The following is a 19146-nucleotide window of genomic DNA, read 5'->3' as shown; positions in this document are numbered from 1 at the left end:
CCAATCAGCTTTGTGTCACCGTAAGGACACAATTTTGGAGCAAGACAGACAGACAGTCTCTGTCTCTACATTATGCTGCTCTGAGGCGGGGGAGCAAAAACCTGCTAACAGATTCCCTTTAAAGGGGTTGTCAAGGCACCCCCACGGATTAGCTGTTTTTTTGCTCCAGTAGTAGTCTGATTGGACTGTAAGAACCTCCAGCTGTGACTGCAAATAACCTAAGTGACATCACTGATCATCACACGGCTCACTCAGTCTCTGCCTGGAGCACACAGCGGGCAGTCATGTTTATGACCACTTGCTGTCACATCAGATGTAATAGAGGTGGAATCGTTGTGGGACATTGTGTGGATGTCAAACCTGGGTGATTTGGGGGTTAATAAAGTGGTAACAAGAGGGTTTTTTTGTATTTTATTTCAAATAAAGGTTTTTTTTTTCGGTGTTTGTTAATTTCTTATCCCTTACAGATTAGTAATGGGGGGGTCTCAGACCCCCTCTGTTCTTAATCTAGGGCATAGTGACAGTTGTAAGCTGTGATTAACCCCTTATTACCCCGATTGCCACCGCACCAAGGGTGCCTATAATGGATGCGATGCGACAATCCTGGGTGGCTACAAGCTGCTATTTTTAGGCTGGGGGGCCCAATAGGCATGGGTCTCCCCAGCCTGAGAATACCAGCTCCTAGCTGTTGGCTTTATCATGCCTAGGTATCAAGATTAGGGGGTACTGCACGTTGGTTTTTAAATAAAAAAAAAAAAAAAAAAAAGACACATATGGTTCTTCTTATTTTGATACACAGCCAAGATAAGAGCACGGCAAGGAGCTGTAGCCTGTAGCTGTATGCTTTATCATGGCGGGTGTCATATTATTTTACACCACGATAGTGACCTGCAGACAGCGCCTGTGATTGGTTGCAGTCAAACGTTGTCACACAGGCTGGAGGCGCGTTAGACTGCAACCAATTACAGACGTGGGGACTGCCGATAGGCGTGGGAAGCAGTGAATATGGATTAGGGTAATGAGCAGTCCCGGAAGTAGAATGAATGGTTGGAAGCAGTTACAGCCGCACTGGAGACTTGGTAAGTATAATCTGCTTGCTTCATTCTTATTTTCTCTATTTTTTTTTTTTTTTTTTTTTTTTTTTAAATTTCCCGAGTTGCCGGATTTGCATCATTACCCGAAGTTCCCTGAGAACTCCGGGTCCGGCACTTGGGTACGATTGAAACCGCACGGATCTGGACTTTCACAGTCCGGGTCAGCCCATCAGTCACTATAAATAACATTTCCCACATGTCTACTTTACATCAGCACCATTTTTAAAACAATTTATTTTTTTTGTTAGGAAGTTAGAGGGGGTAAAATGTATCGGCAACTTCTAATTTTTTCCAATAAAATTAAAAAGAAACCTGTTTAAAGATCACATCACATTTGAAGAGACTTTGAGAGGCCTAAGTGACAGAAAATACCCAAAAGTGACCTCATTCTAAAAACTGCACCCCTCAAACTGCTCAAAACCACATCCAAGGAGTTTATTAACCATTTAGGTGCTTCACAAAAACTAAAGCAATGTGGAAGGAAAAAAATGGCATCTTTGTGTACTCACCGTAAAATGTCTTCCTTGGAGCCTTTCATTGGGGGACACAGACAGTGGGTATTATGATGTCTCCAGGGAGGCGTGACACTAGATTTGCAAAAGTGTTAGCTCCTCCCCCCACAGCATATACCCTAGCTAGGCAGGAAACTAGCTCAGTTTGGTGTAAAAGCAGTAGTAGAAGGACAACCAAAACCACGAGGGTGGGAGCTATGTCCCCCAATGAAAGGCTCCAAGAAAGACATTTTACGGTGAGTACACAAAAATGTCATTTCCTTTCTCGCCTTTTCATTGGGGGACACAGACATTGGGACGTCCCAAAGCAGTCCCTGGGTGGGAACTGAACTTAATAACAGTGTATAACGTCAGACTAAGAGCTGACTAACAATTGCAACTGCAGTGAAAACATATCAAAACACTGTCAAAAAACCGAGCAGTGGCCACTTATAAATGGGCCACTGCTGCCTGAAGGACTTGTCTTCCAAGAGCAGCATCCACGGAGGCATGCGTATGCACACTGTAGAATTTTGTAAACATGTGCACAATGGACCAGGTAGCGGCCTTGCAAAGTTGGGCCGCCGAAGCCTGATGGCGGATAGCCCAGGAAGCACCCACTGCTCGCGTAGAGTGGGCCCGCACAGATTGAGGGGGAACAAAACCTTGTGCTTTGTATGCCTCACAGATGGCAGTCCTGATCCATCGAGAAATCGTGGAATTAGAAGCCTGGTTGCCCTTTTTGTGTCCTTCTGAGAGGACGAAGAGGGCATCGGACATGCGCAACGGCGCTGTTCTGGAGATGTAGATCCGCAGAGGCCTGACGAGATCTAGAGTGTGAAGGGCTTTTTCAAAGGAGTGGACCGGGACCAGGCAGAAAGACGGCAACACAATGTCCTCGTTTAAGTGGAAAGAAGATACGACCTTCGGAAGAAAGGTGGGGGAAGGCCGAAGGACCACCTTATCATGATGGAATATCAGGTAAGGTGAGCGACAGGAAAGGGCCGCCAGTTCGGACACTCGCCTGATAGAGGTAATGGCGACTAAAAAGGCAACCTTGCAGGACAGTCGTTGAAGAGAGATTTCTCTCAGAGGTTCGAAAGGAGGAAGCTGAAGAGCTCGGAGAACCAGATTCAGATCCCAGGGATCTAAGAGGTGGCGATAAGGAGGAACCAAATGCGCTACCCCTTGAAGAAAGGTACGGACCTGAGGGCGAGAAGCCAGCTGCTTCTGGAAAAATATTGACAAGGCAGAAACTTGTCCTTTAAGGGTACTGAGAGCTAGTCCTGAGTCCAGACCGTCTTGCAGAAAGGCAAGAACATTAGGGATTGAAAAGGTAAGGGGCAACCGATTATGACGGTCACACCAGGAAAAATAGGTCTTCCAGGCCCTGTGATAGATACTAGCGGAGGAGGGCTTCCGAGCATTAAGCATGGTATGAACTACCTTAGAAGAAAGGCCTGACTTTGCTAGAATCAAGGATTCAAGCGCCACACCGTCAAATGCAGCTGTGCTGTATTCTGGTGGAACATTGTACCTTGCGACAGAAGATCCGGGCGGTCGGGGAAACGCCAGGGAGTGTCGCCGAGAAGTTGGAGAAGCTCTGGGTACCAGGCTCTCCTGGGCCAATCCGGGGCCATGAGGATCACCGGCATTCCCTCCGCTTTGATTTTCTTGATTACTCTCGGAATGAGAGGAAACGGAGGGAAGATGTAGGGCAGGCGAAACTGCGACCACGGAAAGACTAGCGCATCGGAGCCGAGCGCTAGCAGGTCTCTCGACCGGGATATGAAGGGATGTATTTTGGCGTTCATGCGAGACGCCATGAGGTGCACATCTGGGAGTCCCCAACGAAGAGTGATCTGATGGAACACTTCGTCGTGGAGGGACCATTCCCCTGCCGCTAGACCTTGCCTGCTGAGAAAGTCTGCGGCCCAGTTGTCTACCCCCGGAATATGGACAGCTGAAATAATGGGAATGTGCATCTCTGCCCAAAGAAGAATCTTGGATACTTCTTTCATCGCTGCCCTGCTGCGAGTTCCTCCCTGACTGTTGATGTAAGCCACAGCCGTGGCATTGTCTGACTGGATCCGAACAGGGAGGCCCAATAGCAAGGGCTGAAAGTTCTGAAGGGCCAGAAATATGGCTCTGATCTCTAGAATGTTGATGTGAAGGGAGCGCTCGGAAGGAGACCAGCGTCCGTGAATAGTGTGGCGGAGAAACACCGCCCCCCAGCCTATCAGGCTGGCATCTGTCGTGACTACTTGCCAGTGGACAGGGCGGAAGGACTTCCCTTGAGATAGGGATGAGACTTGAGTCCACTAGACGAGGGAGTTGAGCGCAGTCCGAGATAGGTGGACTGACCAGTCTAGAGAAGCTTTATTCTTGTCCCAGGAGGATAGAAGATCCAGTTGTAGAGGGCGCAGATGGAATTGGGCAAAAGACAAGGCCTCCATGACTGCCACCATCTTGCCTAACACGCTCATTCCATTCCGAAGGGATGTGTAATGGCGGGACCGGAGGGATTGGGCGGCCCGGATCAGGGACGACCTCTTGTCTTCTGGAAGAAAAACCAAGGACTGAGCCGTGTCTATCAGCATACCTAAAAAGGTGATGCGCTGATGAGGAATAAGGGATGACTTGTTGAAGTTGATAAGCCACCCTAGCCTTGACAGCGTGTCTAGGCAAACCTGCACGCTTTCTGAGCAAACTTGAGGAGAGCTCCCATTGACAAGTAGGTCGTCCAAATAGGGAACGACCAGGACGCCTCTGGGGTGCAAAATGGACATGACGGCCGCCATGACCTTTGTGAAGACCCGAGGCGCAGTGGCCAGTCCAAAGGGGAGGGCCCTGGATTGGAAATGACGGTGTCCTACGGCAAAACGAAGGAACTGTTGATTAGATAGACATATGGGAATGTGTAAATAAGCATCTTGAATGTCTATGGAAGCTAGGAATTCTCCCGGTTCCATGGCGGCTAGCACTGCTCTCAATGATTCCATTCGGAAGGTCCGAATCCGTACGGATCTGTTCAGCCTTTTGAGGTCCAAGATAGGGCAGATAGAGCCATCTTTTTTGGGAACGACAAAAAGATTTGAATCGAAACCTTTGCCGCGCTGTTCCAGGGGCACTGGAATGATAACGTTTGCTTTCTGTAACGAGGCTATGGCCTGAAACAAGGCCTGGCTTTACGTTTTGGACTTTGGAAGATGAGAACGCAGAAACCGGTTGGCCGGCAGGGAATAGAAATCGATCTTGTAACCTGAGGTGACGATTTCTCAAACCCAAGCATCGTGAGTGTGGTCTAGCCAGATATCCCGAAAAAGCAGAAGTCGCCCTCCAACAGGAGTCGGATCTGAGGAATACCTGGCGTCATGCTGAGGGGGCCTGTACAGGGTGAGGTCCCTTAGGTTTAGATTACTTGGAGTGGGAACGCCAGGAAGAGGCCATTGAGGGACCGGATCCTCGATCTGAGCGTTGGGACGATCATTGTGCTGATGGATTTTGGGGAGCGGGCCGAAAGGACTGCCTGCGGCAAGAAGATTTTGTAAAATTCCTGGATACAAGCCGCTTTTGTGGTAGAATGGTACTTTTACCGCCCGTCATCTCAGATATGAGTTTGTCCAGGGATTCTCCAAACAGACGAAGACCATGGAAGGCGAGTATGGACAGGGATTTCTTGGAGGCACTGTCCGCGTTCCATATCTTTAGCCACAAGACTCTGCGGCCAAAGACAGCATTGGCTGCTGTTAGGGCAGACAAACTAGCTGCATCTAGGGAGCCGTGAAGAAAATAATTAGAGGCTAGAGAGAACAAATTAAGGATCTCAAAAGCCTCCGGAGGAATATTACAAGAGCGAAGCATCCTGCGCAGGTTCCTACTCCACACACCCATAGCTCTCGCGACCTATGTCAAGGCAAACAGGGGGTGAAGAGAGGAGCCCGAAGCCTGGAAAATAGATTTGACCGCAGCATCAACTGCGCGGTCGGGTGAGTCCTTGAGAGACGCGTTGTCTGAAAGAGACATAACAGTGTGTTTAGCCAGCCTGGATACTGGCGGATCCACAACGGGGGGTACTGACCAGGTCTTAACCATTTCAGATGGAAAGGGATAAGCGAATGAAGTGAAGGGTTTTTTATTAAACCTTCTATCAGGGTGATCCCACCGTTTAGATATGATTTGACGAAAAACCGGATCCTGGGCAAATGACTTAGGAGGCTTCTTGGCCCGCTTGATTGCCGACTGAGAAGTCGGGTCCGGAGGCTGATCAGAAATCGACAGGGAGTGATTGACAGCCGAAATTAGTGTGTCTTCTATATGCCTAGACTCAGAAGGGACATCTGAATCAGAGTCAGAGTCTTGGGAATCGTGGCTACTAAAAATCACGGAGCCTGGGTCAGACTGACCATCGCCCGAGTCGGATGAGGCGTAGAGGTCGCAATGGCGCCTTTTGGAAACAGCCTTTCTACGTTCTGGGGAAGAGGGACCAGACGAAGCAGGCGGGCTCCTCTGAGGGAGCTGAGCCGGGGGGAGGCTGTGGGAGCCTGTGGAAGGCTGGGATATCTGAGCGGCAAGGTCATCTATCCTTTTAGACATTAGAAGAGCCCATGCAGGAATAACGTCATCAGAAGGGGGTGCTGCCTGGCTGGTGGCCGGGGCAGAATCCAAAGACTGCACGGCCTCCTGGTCCGGCAACGGGGTCTGTTGTGACACTGTAGTAGGGGCATCGCAGCCCCGGCATAGTGGATAGCTTCGGCCATTAGAAAACGAGCGTCCATAGGTGGTACAAGTATAGTACAGGTCCGTAGAGGACGCCTGGGAAGCTTTATCACCCTTGCAGTTACGCATGTCAGCGACAGAGTCCTACAGCCCTATAGGTGATAGGGATATGCCGCTGTTACTATGAGTGAACAGCCACTAGCAGTATTATAAAGTGACTGCTATGCACAGCCGGTATATACCGATAGCAAAATGGTATATACTGTCAAACAGTCGGCATATACCTGCAGGCAGAGCCAGTATATACCGCTAACAGCTGATATACACCGCTAGCCAGCAGGCACACACCGCTAGAGAGACAGCGCTATACCGCTGAGCAGAGCGGTATATAGCGCTCTAGAAGTGCAGAGCCAAGGAGGCGATCTCACCCGTGTCTGCTCCCCACGTGGAAAATGGCGTCCAGCATTCCTGGCAGCATGGAGGGGAGAGACGGCCCCCGGAGACTGATTGGTCCCAGGGCTGGGACTAAACGTGACGGCCAATCGGAACAAAACTGATGCGACTGAGGTAGCGGCTTCCAGAGTAGTGAGAGGGGGATGTTGCTAGAATGCAGGCCGACGCCGGTGGCTAAATTAATGAGGCTCCCCGGGATCACGGCCTGCTTCGCCCCACCGGCGCCTTTTTAGTCGGTGGTTTGGATTCAGGGGACAGAGGACTCGTCGTCTCCCTACCTGCTCCTGGCTCCGTCTGAAGACGCGTCGGTCCGGGGATCTAGGAGACGCATCTTCGGCTCAAGGCTGAAGCAGGTCCTCGGCTCTGCTTAGCCCTCTGGAGCTACCTTGGTGTGAGGTGCTTCCAGGGAGCCTGGAGGGGTACGCAGACCCGACCACTTGGGCGCGAGGGACGACTGGCGGCTTGTGCACGCCAGGTTTCTTCTGCCCGTAAGTGAGGGGGAACGAGGGTGGCAAGGCACCCTGGTATTGCCCCATAATCAAAAATAGGAACAAAATAATAAAAAATAAGCTGGCCTGGGGCTCAGGCCAGACATGTCAGCCTCCCTGCCGACACTAGAAAAAAACTGAGCTAGTTTCCTGCCTAGCTAGAGTATATGCTGTGGGGGGAGGAGCTAACACTTTTTCAAATCTAGTGTCATAATACCCACTGTCTGTGTCCCCCAATGAAAAGGCGAGAAAGGAATCAAACTTACTTTTTCCCACAAAAATGTTGCTTTAACCCAAAATCTTTTCATATAAGGAGCGCCATTTGACTTTTCGAGCGCTATATTGCGTGGAATAGATTGCGGATGCCATGTCACATTTGAACAGACCCTACTGTAAGAATGGAGAACGCAATAGGGTTTTACCAGATAAAAACGTAAGAAGTGTTAGGAGTAACACTCACCTGACAGGGTTGTGGAAGGCACAACCCCTATAAACGCATAGGATGTATATAATGGCGGCTGCCACAGCCCCACGTGGGTTAATGTTCGGTGCTGGAGAAAAGAATGGATATATTGCCGCGCTACCGCCAATGAGAAAATTTGTTGATTAATATAGATATCTTTATTCTATAGGTCGACACATTTCTGGGATCCAGTCCCCTTCCTCAAGAGCAAGAAAATCAACAACCATTAATTTTCTTGGTCCTGAGGAAGGGAACTGGATCCCAGAAATGTGTCGACCTATAGAATAAAGGTACGGTATAAATATTAAATAAAAAAAAATTCTCATTGGCAGTAGCGCAGCAATATACCCATTCTTTTCTCCAGCACCGAATTTGAGCAGACCCTGACATGCCAAAACATCAGAAACCTCCCACAAGAGAATTTTACAAACTGCACTCCTCAATAAATTAATCTAGGGGTGCAGTGAGCATATTGATACCACAGGTGTGTCACCAAATGTTATACTATTAGGCGGTAAAGAAAAAATAGCTACATTTTTACCACTAAAATTTTGTTTTAGCCCTGATTTCCAATTTTCACAAGGGGAATAGGTAACAGGGCCCCATAATGTGCTACACAATTTCTCCTGTACGTGTCATACCCCACACATGACTGTAGAATACTGTCTGACCGCACCTCAGGGCTCAGGATGGAAGGAGCGCCATTTGATTCTTGGAGCACAGATTTTCCTAGAATAGTTTGCGGACTCCACTTGCAGAGCCCCTAAGTGCCAGAACAGCAGAAACCCCTCAAGTTACCAAATACTGGAAATTACACCTGTCTGTGAATTCATCTACAGGTCTAGTGACTATTTAGTCTCTGGAAAACACCCATAGTGTCAAATGCAGTGAATGTTGCAGAATTAAAAATTGAAAATAAATCCTTGTAGTGCCCAGTACATTTTAGTGCATGTACATTGTGCCCAGCTCGTGCTCCAAGAAATTAAGTGCCCTCTCCTCACTACAACAATGCCAAACATGTGGACGTTAACTGTGGTTTAGGCCCACATGGTTTTTGTGAGACTCAGAAGAGGGGGGGGGGATTTGGTAGCGCAGATTTTTATGGATTTAATTTTTTGAGGGGGGAGCCATAGTGCAGACCCTTAGTGCTACCAGTAACATAGACGCCCCCTGTATTCTGTTAACAGATGATGGCCCTTAGTAGGGACATGTTCTTTTGTTTAAGTTGAATGCTATTGGTGTATTTTGGAAAAGTTTACATTTATCCTGTGCTGAAACGTCTGGCAAATCCACTCACTATAATGAGGCAGCAGAGTTACTCCGGACTCCATTCGGCCTCTGGTCCGCGTTTGTCGTTTGAAAGGTGAACAAAACTGTTGTTCATAGCACTTTTGTGCACTAAAAAGACATCGCCGCACCACAGGCCAGACAGGAGATCAAAGTGACTCAGTCTGCCTCATTGCAGTCCCCACTCACACACCCCGTAACTCCTCCTACACCCCTCCCCACTCACACACTCCGTAACTCCTCCTACACCCCTCCCCACTCACACACCCCGTAACTCCTCCTACACCCCTCCCCACTCACACACCCCGTAACTCCTCCTACACCCCTCCCCACTCACACACCCCGTAACTCCTCCTACACCCCTCCCCACTCACACACCCCGTAACTCCTCCTACACCTGTCCCTTTTCATTCAGTCACACACACAACTTGTAACTTCTACACCCCTCCCCCAGCCTCAAGCATCCCCTGCAACATCTCCTACACCCCTCACCCAGCCTCACACACCCCCTGTAATTCTTCCTACGCATCTCCCACTCCTTCCCCAGTCACACATCCCCTGTAACTCCACCTGCACTCTACACACACCCCGTAACTCCTCCTACACCCCTCCCCACTCACACACCCTGTAACTCCTCCTATACTCCTTCTCCAGTCACACACACCCTGTAGCACCTCCTACACCGGTCCCACTCCTCTGCAAATTCATACAAAGGCCCAGTATGATCTCTTGGCACTATAGGGAATTGAAGTAATGCACAAAGCACCATTACACCAGCCCTGGCAATAAAGATTTTCATCTATTCCCTATTGGGATGGATCAATGGATGGAGTGAATGCATTCATATGATAAAGTGAATACAACAAGGTGTATTTAGATTACACAAGGTGTACAGCACACTGCGCACATGTATATACACACTGCTGTACACATACAGGTGCAAGGGAGAGCTGGCTGCATTCACGGACACAGATTGAGCTCTGCTGAATGAAGCCCCACCACCCGTTCCACAAGCCCCACCCACTTGTCAGTTTCCAGAGCCTGGAAGTGAGGGAGAATCTGGTGTGACATGACATGAAGCAGGAGATTCTCAGCCAGAGATCATCTGTCCAGAAGAGCTGCTCAGGTCACAGCAGGATTTGACAAAGCAAGGTATTTAGTGAAATGCTTCTCTATGGCAGTTAGTGCACATGTGAGGGACATGTAAAGTAGTGGCCCAGCCCTTTAACATATATTGAGCAGAAAAGTCACTTATTACTGTAGAGAAGTCAAACCACACACTAATAAAGCAGGAATCCTGCTGATATTGGTGCAGTTTAGGGTCTTGGGAGGACCTAAAGGGTTCCCCGGGGGCTGTCCCCTCTGGGATATTTATGGCTTATCCTTTAGATAGCTCCCAGATGTCTCACAATGGAATAAGCCTTTATTCTTTCTCATTTCTGTTACCTTTCATAGGTGACACTTGTGGCCCTGGAGGAACATGGACTCCAGCACCCGGACCCCTCCTGTACGGGAAGTTTTCTGGGCTGTACTTCTCACACAGCACTTGCATAAAGCTCCTTCCACATGGTGGCTCCATTTCTGCTTCCTAAAAGAATAATGACAAATTATAATCTTTAATCGTTTCATTTTACAAAAAAAAAAAAAAAAGCAAAAACAGCAGCAACAAAGTGAAGGCGGCTGCGGATGGAACAAGACATTATTGATGCTCAGTACATATCTCGACCTCCACACTTGGGAATTTTTGCAACATAAAACAGGACAACATGTTTACTTCATTGATTTTTCCTTGCTTTTAGAGAGAACATTGAAATAAATTCCATCTGCAAATAAACTTCGATACGCGCTGAAATGGAAAAACATCACATGGACAGGAATCGGCTCTGGCACAGATGTACTACAAGTCAATGATTCACAGTCCATGGAGCATCGGGGTGTGCGCTGGCATGACCAGGGCAGACATCCTGGAGAGAAAGACTGGAAATGGAAAAAGACTTCCTCAGTGTTTGTAAAAAAACATAAATAAATAAAAAACATTGAACTTGTCAAAGCTTGTGCAGCTCACTGTGAATGTAGTTGTTATTTTACAGCTGCTTGCCTCCTGTCTCTGACACATGGAATCAAAAACTGTGGGCAGGCTGAGAAGGTGCAGCAGAAGTGAACTCTGTCTCATTACAAACACATTTGCAGCTGCAGTCCCTCTCTCACAGCGGATACATCTCACAGGCAGCCAGCATGGGGGGAGAGCAGTACAATAAAGCAGTCAGCACTGAAAGAAGACAGCTACATATGTGCTTGTTGTATTTGTAATGAGAAAAGGTTAATCTTAGTTGTACTGTGTTAGTTATACTCCATCACAGCTCTGCAGCAGAATGGATAGCACTGAGAGAAAAGCTGCAGTAGCAAATGTTTGTAATAAGAGAACATTCAGCTCTGCTGTACTGTCTTGGTTATAATTAGGCAGAGATCTGCAGCAGAGTTGATAGCACAATGAGAGAAGAAGCTCAGGCTCTGCTGCGAGTGTAAGCCGAGTGTCATGCGACTGTGACCCGATCTTGCAATCGGGTCACAGCTGTGAAATTGAGGGCGGGCACTGAGGAGAGGGAAGGGTTAATCCCCCCATCTCCTCCACTGTCAGCCTGTGCGTATATCGCACTGCACTGGGATAACATCTGAGTGCAATTAAGAAATAACGTCTGGAACACCAATTCTGAGTCTGAACTGGGTGCAAAAACCTAAAAAGTCTATACTATATGGAGAGAAGGAATGCACACCAGTGACTATGTAAGGGGAATATATGAAAAGCAGAAACTGCTGTGTGAATACTGACATGAAAAATCCAATAGCTATACGTAAGAATGAAAATATGACTATGGAATCTGCATTACTGCCATGAACATATGAATAAAGAGAAATTTAGCTACTGAATTGATCAATGCAACAGAGCCCTACACGGTAAGTTTTTTAACTGCATGAGAGGTCACACACAAGCTAGGGACCCCAACGTAAAGAAATACTTTGGCGTAGTGTTGGGGCTCTGTTGCATTGATCAATTCAATAGCTAAATTTTTCTTTATTCAGGTGTTCATGGCAGTAATGCAGATTAAATTTTTCACATTTTCACTCTTGCATATAGCTATTGTATTTTTCATGTCAGTATTCGCACAGCAGTTTCTGCTTTTCATATATTCCCCTTACATAGTCACTGGTGTGCATACCTTCTCTCTATATAACATCTGAGTGCAGTTCGATGTTTCTCTCGCACCCATAGACTTGAATGGCTGCGAGTGATACGTCTCTTGCAGAAAATCGCAGCATGTTGCGACTTTTCTCCCATCCAGAATCTGGATGCGAGAAAAGTTGACCAACTGATCTGCCCCATTGAATATCATTGGTCAGAGTGCAATGCCAGATTTTCTCGCGTTGCACTCATCCGATTTTTCACGCTTGTGTGAGCATGCCCTTAGTTATAATCAGGCACAGCTCTGCAGCAGAACTGACAGCACTGAGAGAAGAGCTGCTGCAGCCAATGTTTGTAATAACAGAAGATTCAGCTCTGCTGTACTGTGTTAGTTTCCATCTCACTGCAGAGCTGTGTGTGATTATAAGTGCAAGGAAATCTGCAAAGTTGTGGTGCGCTGCCCAAATGAGGTTTAATATGGAATATTTGGCAAATAAAATTAACTTTGGAATCCTATAATAGTAATTTTATATGCAAATATTGAACTTTAAACCTCTTTTCGGCAGCGCACCACAACTTTGCCAATTTCCTATCTGATTTTAACTGGCTTAACTTCAGAACGCGTTCTCCGCTGGTGAAGAAATGTGAATAATTTTTTTTTAAAGAAAAACTGATTTTTTTTAACAGCTTTAAGTCAGGGCTGTGATTTATTGTATGAAATTCAGCAGATTATTCAGAAATTAAGGCTGTGTTCACAAATCAGTTTTATGGATACCACCTTGTTTTGTTGTAGTCTCCACAAATCAGTTTTATGTTTTTATGATCCATTTGAGGAGAAGTGAATTAAAAGAGGTTGGGCACTGAAAACAAGTTATAATGCTGACCTATCCTGCTGATCGGTGGTTGTCCCAACTCCAGGACCTGCACTGATCGGCAGATTGGGGATATTTATTCCCAATAGTGAACTTTTATCATTGTTACAAAATGGCGCGGCAGGTCAGACACTTTATAACTGCTCTATTCATTCTAAATGGGGCTGACGGAAAACATTGAGTGGTTCCAAAAGTAGAAAATAAAAAAGGGGTAAATGGAGTGCGGATTCAGCATGCACACTACAAGTCCGTTCTAACGGGGATAAAAGTGTCTCCTCCTGCCGATCAGGGCAGTGTTTTTATACCATTTACTATCCAGAATTAAAAAAAAAACAAAAACAAAAAAAACAAAGAAGGGAATTTTGTTTACTTACCGTAAATTCCTTTTCTTCTAGCTCCAATTGGGAGACCCAGACAGTGGGTGTATAGCTACTGCCCTCTGGAGGCCGCACAAAGAACTACACTTAAAAGTGTAAGGCCCCTCCCCTTCTGGCTATACACCCTCCCGTAGGAGTACAGATTCCTCAGTTTTAGTACCAAAGCAAGAAGGAGGAAAGCCAATAACAGTTTCAAAAACAAATTCAATCCGATAACACGATCGGAGAACTTAAGAAACAACATGAACAACATGTGCACCCGAAAAAACAAAACCCTAAGAACAAATAGGGCGGGTGCTGGGTCTCCCAATTGGAGCTAGAAGAAAAGGAATTTACGGTAAGTAAACAAAATTCCCTTCTTCTTTTTCGCTCCTAATTGGGAGACCCAGACAGTGGGACGTCCAAAAGCAGTCCCTGGGTGGGTAAAAAGATACCACATGAACGGGCTGTCAGACAGCCTCTTCCTACAGGTGGGCCACCGCCGCCTGAAGGACCTGTCTACCTAGGCTGGCATCTGCCGAAGCGTAGGTATGCACTTGATAGTGTTTGGTAAACGTGTGCAGACTCGACCAGGTAGCCGCCTGGCACACTTGCTGAGCCGTAGCCTGATGCCGTAATGCCCAGGACGCACCCACGGCTCTGGTAGAATGGGCCTTCAGTCCAGATGGAATCGGAAGCCCAGCAGAACGGTATGTGTGAAGAATTGGTTCCTTGATCCACCGCGCCAGGGTGGATTTGGAAGCTTGCGATCCCTTATGCTGACCAGCGACTAGGACAAAGAGCGCATCCGAACGGCGTAGAGCCGCCGTGCGAGAAATGTAAATCCTGAGTGCTCTCACCAGGTCCAACAGATGTAAACCCTTTTCAAAGTGGTGAACTGGATGCGGACACAAAGATGGTAAGGTGATATCCTGATTGAGATGAAAGGAAGAAACCACCTTGGGAGAAAACTCTGGAATTGGACGCAGTACTACCTTGTCTTGGTGAAACACCAGGAAGGGAGATTTGCAAGATAACGCCGCTAGCTCGGACACTCTTCGAAGAGACGTGACCGCCACAAGAAAAACTACCTTTTGTGAAAGCCGAGAAAGGGGAACCTCTTTCAAAGGCTCGAAAGGCGGCTTCTGGAGAGCAATGAGAACCTTGTTCAGATCCCAGGGTTCCAATGGCCGTCTGTAAGGAGGAACGATATGACAAACTCCTTGGAGAAACGTGCGTACTTTAGAAAGCTGTGCCAAGCGCTTCTGAAAGAATACGGATAGCGCGGAGACTTGACCCTTAAGAGAGCTAAGCGACAAACCTTTTTCCAACCCAGACTGCAGGAAGGAAAGAAAAATTGGCAATGCAAATGGCCAGGGAGAAAACCCTTGAGCCAAGCACCACGCTAAGAATATCTTCCACGTTCTGTGATAGATCTTAGCTGAGGATGGTTTTCTAGCCTGTCTCATTGTGGCAACAACCTCCTGAGATAAACCTGAGGCCGCTAGGATCCAGGACTCAATGGCCACACAGTCAGGTTCAGGGCCGCAGAATTCAGATGGAAAAACGGCCCTTGAGACAGCAAATCTGGACGGTCTGGTAGTGTCCACGGTTGGCCTACCGTGAGATGCCACAGATCCGGGTACCACGACCTTCTTGGCCAATCTGGAGCGACGAGTATGGCTCGATGGCAGTCGGACCTGATTTTCCGGAGAACTCTGGGTAACAATGCTAGAGGTGGGAACACATAGGGGAGTCGGAATTGCGACCAATCCTGAACCAAGGCGTCTGCCGCCAGTGCTCGGTGATCGTGAGACCGTGCCATGAAAACTGGGACCTTGCTGTTGTGCCGTGACGCCATCAGATCGACGTCCGGCGTCCCCCAGCGGCAACAGATCTGCTGAAACACGTCCGGGTGAAGTGACCATTCTCCTGCGTCCATGCCCTGGCGACTGAGAAAGTCTGCTTCCCAGTTTTCCACGCCTGGGATGTGAACTGCGGATATGGTGGACGCTCTGCTTTCCACCCACGTCAAAATCCGTTGGACTTCTTGAAAAGCTTGGCGACTGCGTGTTCCCCCTTGGTGGTTGATGTAAGCCACCGCCGTAGAATTGTCCGACTGAATCCGAATCTGCTTGCCTTCCAGCCATTGTTGGAAGGCTCGCAGGGCAAGATAGATTGCTCTGATTTCCAGAACATTGATCTGCAGGGTGGACTCTTCCAGAGTCCACATCCCCTGAGCCCTGTGGTGGAGATACACCGCTCCCCACCCTGATAGGCTCGCATCCGTCGTGACCACTGCCCAGGACGGGGGAAGGAACGACTTTCCCTGTGACAATGAGTTGGGGAGAAGCCACCAACGGAGAGAGTCCTTGGCAGTCTGAGAGAGGGAGACCGTCCTGTCGAGGGACGTCGATTTCCCGTCCCATTGGCGTAGAATGTCCCATTGTAGAGGGCGCAGATGAAACTGCGCGAACGGGACTGCCTCCATTGCTGCTACCATCTTTCCTAGGAAATGCATGAGGCGCCTCAGTGAGTGCGACTGGCTCTGAAGGAGAGATTGCACTCCAGTCCGTAGCGAGCACTGCTTGTCCAGTGGAAGCTTCACTATCGCTGATAGAGTATGAAACTCCATGCCAAGATAAGTCAGAGATTGGGTCGGGGTTAGATGAGACTTTGGAAAGTTGATAATCCACCCGAAACTCTGGAGAGTGTCTAGTGCCACCTTCAGACTGTGTTGGCATGCCTCTTGAGAGGGTGCCTTTATAAGCAGGTCGTCTAGATACGGGATGACCGAGTGACCCTGCGAGTGCAGAACAGCTACTACTGCTGCCATGACCTTGGTGAAGACCCGGGGGGCTGTTGCCAGACCGAAAGGTAACGCTACGAACTGTAGGTGTTCGTCGTGTATGACGAAGCGTAGGAAACGCTGATGCTCTGGTGCGATCGGCACGTGGAGATACGCATCCTTGATATCTATTGATGCTAGAAAATCTCCTTGAGACATTGAGGCTATGACGGAGCGTAGGGATTCCATCCGGAACCTCCTGACTTTTACGTGTCTGTTGAGCAACTTTAGATCCAGGACGGGCCGATACGATCCGTCCTTTTTTGGGACCACAAACAGATTGGAGTAAAAACCGTGACCTTGTTCCTGAAGCGGGACGGAGGTCACCACTCCTTCCGCCTTTAGAGCGGCCACCGCCTGCAACAGAGCATCGGCTCGGTCTGGTGGTGGAGAAGTTCTGAAGAAACGAGTTGGCGGACGAGAACTGAACTCTATCCTGTACCCGTGAGACAGAATATCCCTCACCCAACGGTCTTTGACGTGTGACAGCCAGATGTCGCCAAAGTGGGAAAGCCTCCCACCGACCGCGGGTGTGGGAATCGGAGACCGCAAGTCAGGAGGACGCCGTTTTGGCAACGGTTCCTCCGGCTGCCCTTTTTGGGCGTGACTGAGACCTCCAAGAATCTGAGCGTCTCTGGTCCTTTTGAGTCTTTTTTGACGATGCGAATTGGGACCTGCCCGGTCCTCGAAAGGACCGATAACCAGACTGACCCTTCCTTTGTTGGGGTTTGTTTTGTCTGTGTTGCGGTAAGGATGAGTCCTTACCCTTGGAGTGTTTGATGATTTCATCCAAACGCTCTCCAAACAATCGGTCACGAGAAAAAGGCAAATTGGTTAAGCACTTCTTGGAATGAGAATCTGCTTTCCAATGTCTCAACCACAGGGCCCTACGCAAAACAACGGAGTTGGCTGACGCCACTGCCGTGCGGCTTGTAGCGTCAAGAACAGCATTAATCGCGTACGACGCGAATGCCGCCATTTGCGAGGTCAATGGTGCTACCTGCGGGGCACATGCACGTGTGACGGAGTCAACTCGCGCAAGCCCGGCTGAGATAGCTTGGAGTGCCCATACGGCCGCAAAAGAAGGCGCTAATGACGCTCCAATCGCTTCATAGATGGATTTCAGCCAGAGCTCCATCTGCCTGTCAGTGGCATCTTTAAGTGCCGCTCCATCTTCAACTGCAACCAAGGATCTAGCTGCAAGCCTGGAAATTGGAGGATCCACTTTTGGACACTGGGTCCAACCCTTGACCACCTCAGGGGGAAAAGGATAGCGTGTATCTTTAAGCCGTTTAGGAAAACGCCTTTCAGGATAAGCGTGGGGTTTCTGGATTGCGTCTCTAAAGTCAGCGTGGTCCAGAAAAGTGCTTAAAGTACGCTTAGGGTATCTGAAATGGATTCTCTCGTGCTGCGAAGCTGACTCCTCCACAAGAGGAGCTGGTGGGGAAATATTTAACATCTTATTGATGTTAAATATAAGATCATTAACTATGGCGTCACCATCTGGTGTATCCAGATTGAGAGCGGTCCCAGGATCAGAATCCTGATCAGTTACGTCCGCCTCATCACCCATAGATTCATCTCGCTGGGATTCTGACCATTGAGATGAATGTGAAGGCCCGTCATAGCGAGCCCGCTTAGGCTGCCCGGGGCCATCGTCCGAGTCAGAGTCTTCACCCTGAGGTGTATATGCCCGTCCCGGAGCTTGGAGCTGAGGGGGACCAGGGGGCAATGATTGCACAGTGTCCGTGGCCTGAAGTACAGGCCTAGCTCGCAATGTGTCAAGAATTTGTGACATAGTGAGAGACATTCTGTCAGCAAAAGCTGCAAACTCAGTTCCTGTCACCTGGACAGCATTCACAGGTGGTACACCCTGGGTCACGTCCAGCAGAGGTCCCGACTGTGCAAGCGCCGCAGGGGCCGAGCACTGCACACAATGGGGGTCCGTGGAGCCTGCTGGTAGAAAAGTCCCACAAGCGGTGCAGGAAGCATATAATGTCTGTGCCTTGGCACCCTTGCGTTTTACGGACGACATGTTGCTGGCTCTCTGCAATGTGAGAGAGTCTATAGCCAAAGGGCGCCCAGCGCTATGCAATACAAAGTATTTGTATAAACAAAATACTAAGAATAATACTGGCACAAGAGGGGGCTTACCGCCCGCTGAATAGCGGGTAAGAGGCTGCAGATTCCCTGTCTGGGTCTCCCCGGCTCCCCTCTGCAGCTCAGCGTGTCAGCAGGAATGGCTGCCGGCGTCTGTGGAGAGGGGCGGTCCGTGGGAGTTCCCAAACAAAAGTGCGGGAACAGTGTCCCCTCTGTGCCGAATGTGAGGGCTGGAGTATGTAAAAACGACTCCAGTCCTCAGCGCTGATGCCCTGGCCAGCGTCCCGCCCCTCTCCTGACTGGCAGGTCTGGGGGCGGGAACGAACGGAAGCAGGCCGCAAAAGCCGGGGACTCGAGTTATCAGCGCGGCCGCCGTAAAAGCGCGGGCCGCGCTGAAGTCCCCGGCGCACCACAAGTGTCAGCCGCGCCGCAGTCCCAGCGGCCGGCATGACCGTTCCTAGACGTGGCCAGCGTCCCGCCCCTCTCCTGACTGGCAGGTCCGGGGGCGGGAACGAACGGAAGCAGGCCGCAAAAGCCGGGGACTCGAGTTATCAGCGCGGCCGCCGTAAAAGCGCGGGCCGCGCTGAAGTCCCCGGCGCACCACAAGTGCCAGCCGCGCCGCAGTCCCAGCGGCCGGCGCGACCGTTTCCCGCTAGTGTGCCTGCTTCAGCGAAGCTGAATGAGGCCATGGCACAAGCGCCGCAGCGCTGATGTCCCCCGGCGCACTACAACACCCAGCAAGCTGCGGTGTGAGCTCCTGCACGGGGACACAGAGTACCTTGAGGATGCAGGGC

General features: G+C 49.3%; 1 protein-coding gene across 1 annotated transcript in view; it reads right to left on the bottom strand.

Moving 5' to 3' along the window:
- TBCEL (tubulin folding cofactor E like) overlaps positions 1–19146 on the bottom strand; it is a 131098-nt gene that overhangs the window by 61217 nt on the left and 50735 nt on the right. Inside the window, exon 3 of the mRNA XM_075327631.1 lies at positions 10442–10583. Within this exon, the coding sequence (XP_075183746.1) occupies positions 10442–10583 (142 nt within the window). The remainder of the gene's footprint in view (positions 1–10441; positions 10584–19146) is intronic.

The sequence above is a fragment of the Anomaloglossus baeobatrachus genome, chromosome 11, assembly GCF_048569485.1.
Source record: "Anomaloglossus baeobatrachus isolate aAnoBae1 chromosome 11, aAnoBae1.hap1, whole genome shotgun sequence".
In the NCBI taxonomy this organism is placed as follows: Eukaryota; Metazoa; Chordata; class Amphibia; order Anura; family Aromobatidae; genus Anomaloglossus; species Anomaloglossus baeobatrachus.
Note: the sequence above shows the minus strand (reverse complement) of the source record. Positions and strands in the feature narration are given on the sequence as shown.